This window comes from Sinocyclocheilus anshuiensis, unplaced genomic scaffold, assembly GCF_001515605.1.
Source record: "Sinocyclocheilus anshuiensis isolate Anshui unplaced genomic scaffold, SAMN03320099.WGS_v1.1 scaffold579, whole genome shotgun sequence".
NCBI classification, from domain to species: Eukaryota; Metazoa; Chordata; class Actinopteri; order Cypriniformes; family Cyprinidae; genus Sinocyclocheilus; species Sinocyclocheilus anshuiensis.
The window spans coordinates 4,023,864-4,034,823 of NW_015551075.1; the positions used below are offsets into that span (position 1 = coordinate 4,023,864).

The window sequence follows — 10,960 nt, forward strand, 5'->3', positions numbered from 1 at the left end:
TCTCTCACACACACACACACACACACACACACACAGACACACACACACAAGCTGTCAATTCTAATCTACAGTATTCGCACATGTAAGTCATGCATAGTTCCTTCCATTCTCAACAAAACACACACACACACACACACACAAGCTAATCATATCCAGCCTCCGCTGCTTCATGTGTGTTTGTGTGTGTTTATGGGAATGTGCACAGCACAGCTGAGAGAAAGCTAGTGCTTATACACTGGTGTCAGGCAGGAGCCACTAGTTACTGCTGCCGTCTTAAAGCCACACCTGCTTGAGAGAGAGAGAGAGAGAGAGAGAGAGAGATCGTGGACAAGTGCATTCAAATCCCTGCAGTCACCAGCAGAGCACAATTTGCTGCTGCTGTCATACGTTTGCTGCTCTTCTATATTCCTGCCCTTCCCATGATGCTGTGATTTTTCCTGTCATGGATTTTCCGTTTTGGGGTATGTACTTCAGAAAAACCTGGGACAGAATTTAATCAAGTACTAAACAGATTCACATTTGCTTTTAGAAGAGCGTCTCGGATAATATCTCAAGCACACTGTATTTGGAATAATATCTCAAGCACGCTGGATGCTACAGTGTGTGGTAAGATACAGTGGACTGGTCCTGGGTCCAGGGGAAGATGCCTGCTATCCTCGTGGTCACTAACATGAAGTCTGGACTGCCGAAGCTGATCCACAGCGCCCTCCCCATCCCACAGGTGCCCACCCGAGCTGTGGCCCCCCGGCCCTGTTTCGCCAGCCCCCCGCAGAGCAGTGCTCACCTCCACCTCGGGAGCCAAGGCGGGTGGGGAACAGGCAAAAACCAACATCCTGCTGACAGTGGAGAGGACACACAGGTTAGAAAGATGTGTGTGGGTATGTTAATAGTGTAAGGTTGAGTTGATTCTTCTTTTCATGTAATAAAGTGATTTTATAAACATATATACTAAAGATTTGTATATCATATTATATATATATATATATATGGTTTTTGGTACCCTGGTAATCCTTGTTTAAGGCATGGTGCATTGTATTGTCATAGACTACGGCATGATATCAGAAGTTTTCCATCTTATGGCTCTGCAGATACCTTATGTATCAGAATTAAATCTGTGTGTGTACATTATATTCCTCTTACAAATGGTATTGTAGTGGTACCATGGTATAGTGATGATATCTGATGGTAATACCATGGTACTGTTTGATAATAATAGCATATAGCATAGTATTTACAAAGTTCTTCAAAGAATGTCATTATACAGTATGCTATAGCAGAGCGCTACCATTGTATGCGTTTAAAAAATATAGTATTACCACGGTACATTACATTTAACAGGAATTAAATTATTAGTGTTTTTAAAGAAGAACCGTAGTGAGTGTTAGATGACAGTAAATATAATCGAAATGTAAAAATAAATGCACAATTAAATAAATACATGTGTAATATCCGCTGATAACTGCTAACCGATAACCGATACACTGTAATATGCATCCCTAGTAAGCCTTTGCCTTATAAGGTGATATGCAGATGCTCATCGAGATAGATCAGCTGTAAATATGTGTGTGTTTTTCTTTCAAAATAGTACTGTGGTTATACCATGGTTTAGTGATGGTAATACCATGGCACTTTATACACACCATGACACTGAACAATTACTATATCCATTTGCCATTTTACTGTTAGATACTTTCATGATATTCAAATCATGAGGGTGTCCATAAAATGTGGCATGTCCATGGTATATTTCATGGTGACGCCATGATTCTTTGAAAGGCTATTTGATGAGTGTTTGTTTTAACAGCCTACTGGTTTTGAGCTATTTTGTGTGTGTGTGTGTGTGTGTTTGTTTTCAGTCATATCTAAGCAAAACAGGGTGGCTTGGTTTATTTTTGAGTTAGTAAGTCTGCTAGGCAACCCAGGAGACATCTCCCTCTCTCTCTCTCTCCCTGCAAACACGTTCAAATGCCATTTAAGGCTTTGTCAAGGGAAAGGAGAGTTTGTTCTTGTGTGTGTGTGTGTGTGTGTGTGTGTGTGTGTCATCTCTGATAGGAGGGTACAGATTGGACACAAAATGATCCAAAAGAACTGAGGATCCAGAGCTTGACTTTTGGATACGTGATGTAATGAATAAAAACGGACAGGCATGATTATGAATGTGAATTGGCCAGATCTGACTGTGGTTAGTATTTTTTATCACTGCACAGCATTGCACAATAATTATGTTGACGATGCACATTTAAATCCGCAGCTCTGGCTCACAAACACAGGCTTTAGCAGAATCAAGTTTTATATTGAGAAACGGTAAATTTAGCCCCGTGTGTGGCGATCGGCTGTGCTGGCAGTCTGTGTTTAGAGATAGTAGATGATGCATGCGTGAGTATATATAGTATGTGTGTGTGATATACAGTCAACGTAGTAGCTGGATGTTTACTGTACCTGCATGCTAAAGTTCTGGTTTTGCTTTGGCATTTCAAAAAGAAAGATGCTGTTCTTTTGAACTTTCTATTAATCAAAGATTCCGGTTTCCATAGAAATATGATGCAGCACAAATGTTTTCAACACTGATAATAAGAAATGTTTCTTAAGCAGCAAATCAGCATATTAGAATGATTTCTGAAGGATCATGTGACACTGAAGACTGGAGTAATGATGCTGAAAATTCAGCTTTGCATAACAGGAATAAATTACATTTTAAAATATATGCAAATAGAATCAAATAAATGCAGCACTGGTGAGCATATACATGTATATAAATGTTGTGTATATTCAGGAAATGTGTTCTGCTAATGGATCCGTTTATCATGGATTAGGCTTAAGTCCAGTGTAAAATGCCAATCAAAGTATGACACTAATCCACTCAATTAAGTCCTGAGGTTCTTCTGTTCATACTGTAATTCAAAGAGATCCGGGCAGAAGTCATATTCAATCCACGAGTAGATGATCTGAGGTAGATGATGTAGTCTACAGCGCTCTCTAGTGCTTTAAGTATGTACTGCTCTCTCTCTCTCTCTCTCTCTCTCTCTCTCATGTAAGTAATTATTCAGAAATATATAAATGATTTAATGTAGTCATTATGAGCCTGATTAACAAGATCTTCACGACAAGTACAGCCAAAACAAAAAAGAGGTCATGTCTGGTTTGTGGGCATTTGGCTTCAGGGAATCATTGAATGCGTCAAATAAACACTGCAAGTGAGAAGTGAATGTGTAAACACACATAAAACACTGCAGATTTTCACCATTTGTGGCCATCTGGTAAAGAGATTAGATCCTTTTATTAAGGATGTAAGAACTCTAAGCACCTCTGTATTACATATAATGTTATTAAGCATCACTGAATCTTGTCATTGACATAATGATCCGAAGACCTTTTATTACTCTGTTATTACTCTTTAAAGGGGTCATAGGATTCTACATGCACTTTTACAAGTTGTTTGAACTGAAATGTGTGTTGGCAGTGTGTGTACACAACCACCCTATAATGATAAAGAAAAACGGCTTGATCCGAAAAGAGCTGTTTTTGACAGGTAAAAAAGGTGTTTTTTACACTACCATTGAGAAATTTTAACCAAACTATGTTACAGACTTTTCATTAAGACCCTAAAGAATCATATCAACTTGTGGAAAATGGGCATCCTATGACCCCTTTAATAGATGTATGTAATGTATTATACAAATATTTGTTTTTAAATTTACATTTATATCTATTTTGCATTATATATATTTTTCAGTTTTTTACTTTTTATTATTTTTAATATGTATTTATTTTTTGTGCCTTGTATGGGAGATTGTTGAGAGACAGGAAAACAGGGCATGTGGTGACAGGCCATACTCGACTATACATGTTGGTCTACCACTAAAACCACAGCTTTGACACATCTTTATAATATTTAACCCACATTCATTCATTCATTCATGCATAGTTGTTCTCTTGTTGTGGTCTGTTCTTTTCCTATCACCTGTTACATTTAATGTAGCATTTTATATTTGGTTTGTTTAGTCTAATTCCTCTAAAAAGACAACTTTGTACAGTTGGCATATTGAGCACCTTCTCTTCCTTCTTTCTTCTTTAATACTCTTTGCCCTGGAGGCTCTGGCTTTGGCTCTTTCTCCATATTGATTTGCAGGTGATAGTGGTTTTAATTTGCTAATATAGTGAACTGTCTGTCTGCACTAGAGCACTGAATAAAATAAAGGATATTAACATAATACAGCCATGCATTTGCATGGGCTTCTGGCCTTGATGCTTTCACCTGATGGTCACTTGCATTTGGATTTTTGAGGATTTTTGGAAAAAGAGGATTTTTTTTTTAATATATCACCACAAAAGTAGGACAAATTGAGAGTCTTGATGCATTTCAGAGGATGCATTTTTTTCTTTCTTTAAATCTGTTTATCTAAAACAAGATTGTCAGTCTCATTGGACCATGTTTTAAAGGAATAGTTGAAAATTTAAAATTTACTCACCCTCAGTTCATCCAAATTGTAGATGAGTTTATTGTTAGCAATATTATGGAAAGAGGACTCTGTTATTGCAAACATGCAGTTTTTCGCTTCTCAAGACTTGTGGATTATTGTTGATTTTGTTGAATAGAGAAAAAAGCAGCTTGTACATTCTGCAAAATGTTTTCTTTTGTGCTTCATGAAAGAAAGAAAATAATATGGGTTTTGAATGGCATAAGTTCGAGTAAACTGATGATTTTGGATGAACTTTCCCTTTAAGGACATCCATAATGCTGTCCAGAATGCATTGCTCTTATGCATAGTATGCTCTCCATTTGTGCTTGCAGAGTTTCTAGTCAGATTTTTCTGCAACATACACAGCTAGCATCCTGTCAGTATATGCAGAGAGTCAGCTAAAATGAGCAAGATTTCTTCACAGCCTGTCACCATCTGTTTCTACCACCGTAACACACCACTGTTCCCTAATGGCACGAACGATCCTAAGCAGATCTCTGTGTGAGAGTACTTTTAAACACTTTAGAAGCTTGTTTTCACGATGTGTGCACAGCAGGTGTCCTAAATGCATGACAAACGTCCCGCATTAGTGTTTGTACGATTGTAGAGTGTAAGAGCTTCCTTTGAGGCCTTCTATCAAAAACGCAAAAGAAAGACTGCAGCCTGTCCTGCTCGATAAAACTCAACAAACACCTAATCTCAGTGGATGAAATAAAGTATCTATTTTTTCTTCTCCTTAAAAGTTTCTTGCAAGAATTTGCATATGAAATAGATGATGTTGGGCAAAACGAACAAACAGAGACTGAAATAGATTAAAGAGGAAGATGGTTTAGATGCGTAGATGTTTGCATATCTTAAAATTTTAGATGTTTGATTCCTCTGAGGACATTTACAGCTCCAACATGATGCTCATACTGTAGTTTTAAAACGGAAATGCAGGCACAACAAGGACTGTTTTACGTACATTGAGCTTTATTTATGCATGTATCTATTTTTTATTTTTTTTTGCTAAACATTTTTTGTGGTAACATTTTGAGTGTCAAATCACTGATATGTTGCACATTTAATTTGATATCTATTAAACATATTTATTTAATTTACAAGTCCCAATGTAATGATGTTTGCAACCCATTTTACTTTTTTATATAATGTGAAGTATTATATAAAACAGGATATTCTGGGATTTTATCCATCAGGAATTGACTGGATCATGAAAAGTGGAAATAGCAGAAGCAAGGCAGGTTTTAGATGCATTTTAGAGGCAGAGTAAGTTATTAGATTTTGATTAAAATTGCAAAGACAGGCATTTTAATATTTTTTTCTGTATTTTTTGGGGTTACACTTTATTTTAAGCTGTCCTTGTTGCAGTGTAATTATACATTTAAGTACTGAGTAACATTGATTAACTACACGTACTTACTATATGATTAGGATTAGGGTTTGGCTTATGGTTACTTGCATGTAATTATGCATAGTTAATTGTTATTATAATAGTAAGTACGTGTAACGTTTAACAAGGACACCTTAAAATAAAGTGTTACCTTTTTTGGTTTAAATATTTCTATTTGGAATTTAAATAAAATCCTTTGTAATTACACTTTTTTAATTACTTATGCAAAAACAAAACTTGCAATTACATAAAGTAAAGAATGAAAAGAAACAACATTCAAATAGTAATATGCAACCTAAATGTTATGATTGATTGAATGAATGAATAAATAAATAAGTACATACATACAAAAATGTTAAACAAAACCGTTTTTTTTTTATTTTTTTTTTTTTTAGTGTATGTGGTAGAGTTGTTTCAAAAATAAAAATTCTGTCATAATTTACTCACCCTCATGTTGTGGAACACAAAAGAAGATGCTTCAGTGTTGTTTTGTCCATACAGTGGAAGTCATTTAAGTCCAGTGTTTTTGTGTGTTCTACGTAAGAAAGAAATTCATACATGTTTGAAACGACACGAGGGTGTGTAAATGATGAGAGAATTTTCATTTTGGGGTGAACTATCCCTTTAAAAAAGTAATAAAAGTAGACACTTAACCTAAGATACGATTCTAAACTGAGTGTCTTTCTTTTTGCGATCTGCATATTTTTTAGTTGTACTTCCTCCATCTGCCCTTGAACATGTCAGTCAAGACATCTGTCATCCTGAGAGTCTTTCTGTTTAAGTCTCACTCTTTTGTCTTCTCTTTATGGTACTCCATCATAGAAACAGCATCACCACACTGAGAAACGTGTCGTTATGTGTCCGCGTGCTGCTTGGTAATTGAACCAGAGATCTGCTGTGACGTGGGCGATGTGAACAGTGAAGGTCAGCATGCACTTGTGTACAGGTCGAGGTGAAAGGTCACAGCTGATGAAGCTTCCAGTGCTTGACCTTTGCCGGGTGAAATTATTGGACACTGGCTGCTTTGACAGAGACTCGACTGAAATGATTTAGGTCCTCACTTTGAGCAGGTGGATTCTGGGTAGGATCAGTTTCTATCAGAGGTGGGACCAAGTCATTGTTTTGCAAGTCACAAGTAAGTCTCGAGTCTTTGCATTCAAGTCTCGAGTCAAGTCCCGAGTCAAGACAGACAAGTCCCAAGTCAAGTCCCAAGTCAAGACAGGCAAGTCCAAGTCGAGTTGCAAGTCCTCAACTTTAAGATTCAAGTCTTAAACAAGTAATTTCTTCTCTTTGCCCAAATTAGTGTCTTAAGTAGTGGTAAATATTAATTACCATATCAAATTCATAGTAATTTATATCAGGAAGGCAGGTAGAATATGTTTGACATAATTCAATTTCATGTGAGATGGGTGCCCTCAGTAAAACTACTCAAGTTCAGTTTAGGGATTGTGCCAAAATAGTACAATCAGTGAAAAAAAACTATTTTATTAGTAACAGAATAGCAAAGACAACTTAATTTAATAGAAATAACAGCTGTAACATACTTTGCATGTGTGCATAAGAATATATGCTTCTAGGTGTTATATCTAAGCCAATGAGACATTATTTGGAACCTCAATGAAAAAGATTTAAAAATATGTGAGCGGAAACGTAGAAAGAACTGCTTTGAAAGAACTCGAAGAAATTACTGCAAGCATTCTTTACAAGTGAGAGGAAACATGCAATATGGATGTAGACAAACTCATGAAGACAATCATTCAAAAATGCTGTGCTACCGTACTTTATAACTACGAGTAACAAAGACAAAATCATTTAATAGAAAAAAAATGTATGTTAAATGTTAAGTTTATAATATGCATAGTTGATCGCTAAATTTAGGGGCTATGTGCGCTATAGACCTACAGACTGAGTTACAACACGTAAATTCATTCCTTTATCCTGAAAGAAATGGAAGTGACATGAGTGCCTGGTGAAGAGGGAGAAAAGATGAGTAGCCTTTATAGTTATATATACAATACTCATTTTGTGAAGGAAACACTTCTTCAAATTATATTTTAAATGATCATTAGGCGTATTGCCGCTTGCCCACTTCAGACATTAGGCCTAATGTGCATTTTTCTTCTTCAAATTATAGCTAAATAGGGTCGTGGCGGGATGCGGATCCATTACTCATGGTGCACCTCGGTGTCGGACAAACAAAAGAAGTGAAGAATATTTAACAGCAGCGGTCACAGTGATGATGAGGCGAGCACCAGTGAAGTGATCGCGGCCGCGCATCTCGGGCAGCACTTTTCAAGAGCGGAGATCGCTACTAGACGAATCATGTACTTTAAATTTTTTTTTTTTTAAATCTCGGTTGTTTTGTCGTAAGTTATGCTATTACTCCATTAATTTATACTAGCCTATATATCCAGCGCTCCCTGAACACAGTCTCTGGTTGTCAAGTCTCGAGTCATGTGACTCGAGTCCACACCAAGGTTATTATAGTTTTGAATTTTTAAATTTGTTTTATTTTAATATCGTTTTAAAATTTGCTATAAAATTCAGTTTAGTTTTTATTAGTTTCATTCATATTTTTATTTAGTTTCAGTTTTAGTTTCAGTTTTAATTAAAGTTTTGCAGAATTAACAGATCACTTCCAGAGCGCAGGCCAAAGAAAGACGTAGGCATAAATTAACCTTAGTGAGGCAAACATATAGCGACACAAAATTAACTCATGCTGAGATTGATTAGATAGTAAAAGTATACAAATATACGCCAAAGAAAGCAGGAAAGACTTTTTTACTAAATTAATCTACACAAGTCGCGCTTAATGTCATATCCAATGATGTGTGTTGAGATATTTAGTATGAAAATAAATGTAGCCTGATTTGGTTATATGTTCATCAATCGTTTTAGTCTTAGTTTTAGTTTTCGTTTACGAAAATAACCTTGGTCCACACCCCTGGTTTCTATGCATTTAGTGTCAGTAAGACTGACCCAGGCTGGCTTGAATATAGCTCAGAACCAATAGAATTGGCGCACTAAACTGGCTTTTTTTATTCAAATGTCTGGGTTTATGGATAAATGATGGATGCTACAGTACTGCTAATAATAATAGCCAGTTGGATTGATGCACTTTTTAAAATATTTTGTAAATATTAGTTTGTATACACTTTTTCAGAACATATTAGCCTATGCATGGAATTATTATTTGTATTATTATTACTATTACTGCTGGCTGCGTTGTGGTTCATTGCACATGAACTGTAGCAAAAGAGGCTCATTAAGATGCAGGAGGATCTTATTCTAGCAGCATGGTAACATCAGTTCTCATCATGAGTTCTGGATTAAACACTTTCATTAGCCAGTTGGTAACTATGGCAACCACCCACAGATGTTACTGTGATGTGGATGTAGGATATACTAGTCCAACATCACAGTAACATTTGGATCATGACTGACTCTTTTTTTTTTTTTTTGTCTTAAATAATAGCATAAGAAAATATTAAAAAATTAAAATAATATTAAAATCGATATTATTTAAATCCAAATTAAAATAATATTAATATAATAATATTATAATAAAATGTGTTTGTATTTACATATTATTTTTATATTTTATGAATTTATGTATGTTAGGGATGTGCGGTATACTGGTACTGGAAAAATACCGGTATATATTATATTTCAAACGGTACGATATCATCATTTTGCTCAATTCGGTATTTCATTCGCTGCTGTTCCAAAGTTCACCACTATGTGGCAGTGTTACCCAAACTGACGCGAAACCGGCAAGCATGACAACGGAGAAACGACAATGGATAAAACAGGTGAAACTCACTCTACACGTCCGAAATTAATAAATAAAGAAAGCGGTAGAAGTGAAATATGGCATTACTTTGCCTACAAAAGTGATGAAAAAGGTGAACCAACCGACCTTAATTCACCAGTCTGCAAGCGCTGCTATAAATCATGTGCTGCCATGGGAACATTTGTCACTCGCTCATCGACTGAAAATATATGAAGATGTGAACCCATTTTATTCAGTCTCCATTCAGTCTTGCATTTTCTTTGCACCATGTGATAAAGACTGAAAAGATATGAAGAGATGATCCTATTTTAATTTTATCTCTTCAGTTTTTTTTTCTTCAAAATCAAAATCTTACCTGTTCAATGTAGGTTTTTTGTTTTTTTTTTACATTTTGTTTGCACAATTTTTCATGCAGAGTTCCAAGCAGTGCGTTTAATAAAATTGTTTTCAATTCACTTATATTTTGAGGCTGGTTATTTGTCACCTATGGTATCGATTTAGTATCGATACCGAGGTATTAGATCCTAGTATCGTACCGAAGTCAAAATTGTGGTATCGAGCCATCCCTAATGTATGTATATATTTAATAGATTTCTGCTTTATTTGTATTATATGTTTATTATATAAAATATATATTTAAATTATATGTTGAAAAATTGCAATTTATATATTTAGATGTTCTTTTTATATTTTATACATTTATTATGTCGAAAATATCAATTATTTTTTTTTATTATATATTTGTAGAAAACTTTATATATTTATGTATATATTTAATATATTTTTATGTATATTTATTATGTTTATTATATCAATTATTTTTTGTAATTAATAATATAATTATAACACACACATAACCACACACATCACAAAAACAAGTTTCTGAAATATTTATTTTTTAAATATTATGAAATATTTTTATTTAACGTTTATAATAGCAGTATTTTACAATTCATATAATATATTAATAATATTTATAATAATTATATTTTAATATATATGTTAAATACTATAACCAAATATTATATATTAGTTAGTATTTCAACGAAACCTATCACTGCCATAGTATATTTTTGTAAGGCAAGGAAGAATCGAAAGGAAATGCTAAAATGCTAGCTAACAGAAGCATGACATCAGCAGTTGGACATTCCTTACAAGGGTCTCTTTGAGTTCACACAACAACTCCAGCCCCTCCACCACAGGCTCTATTCTCTTTCAGGAAACGCAGGGTGCCTCTGAATCCCTTGTGATTTTGTGTCAGAGCCCCAGAAAGCCCATATGTCCCACCCACCCCCTAACAGCCTGGCAGTATAGGGA

The 10,960-nt window shown here is 35.1% G+C and overlaps 1 protein-coding gene across 1 annotated transcript in view; it reads left to right on the plus strand.

Moving 5' to 3' along the window:
* Window positions 1-604: 604 nt before the first annotated feature.
* LOC107662312 (neuron navigator 2-like) overlaps window positions 605-10,960 on the plus strand; it is a 129,081-nt gene continuing 118,725 nt past the window's right edge. The window contains exon 1 of the mRNA XM_016452298.1: window positions 605-859. Within this exon, the coding sequence (XP_016307784.1) occupies window positions 644-859 (216 nt within the window). The 5' untranslated portion in view covers window positions 605-643. The remainder of the gene's footprint in view (window positions 860-10,960) is intronic.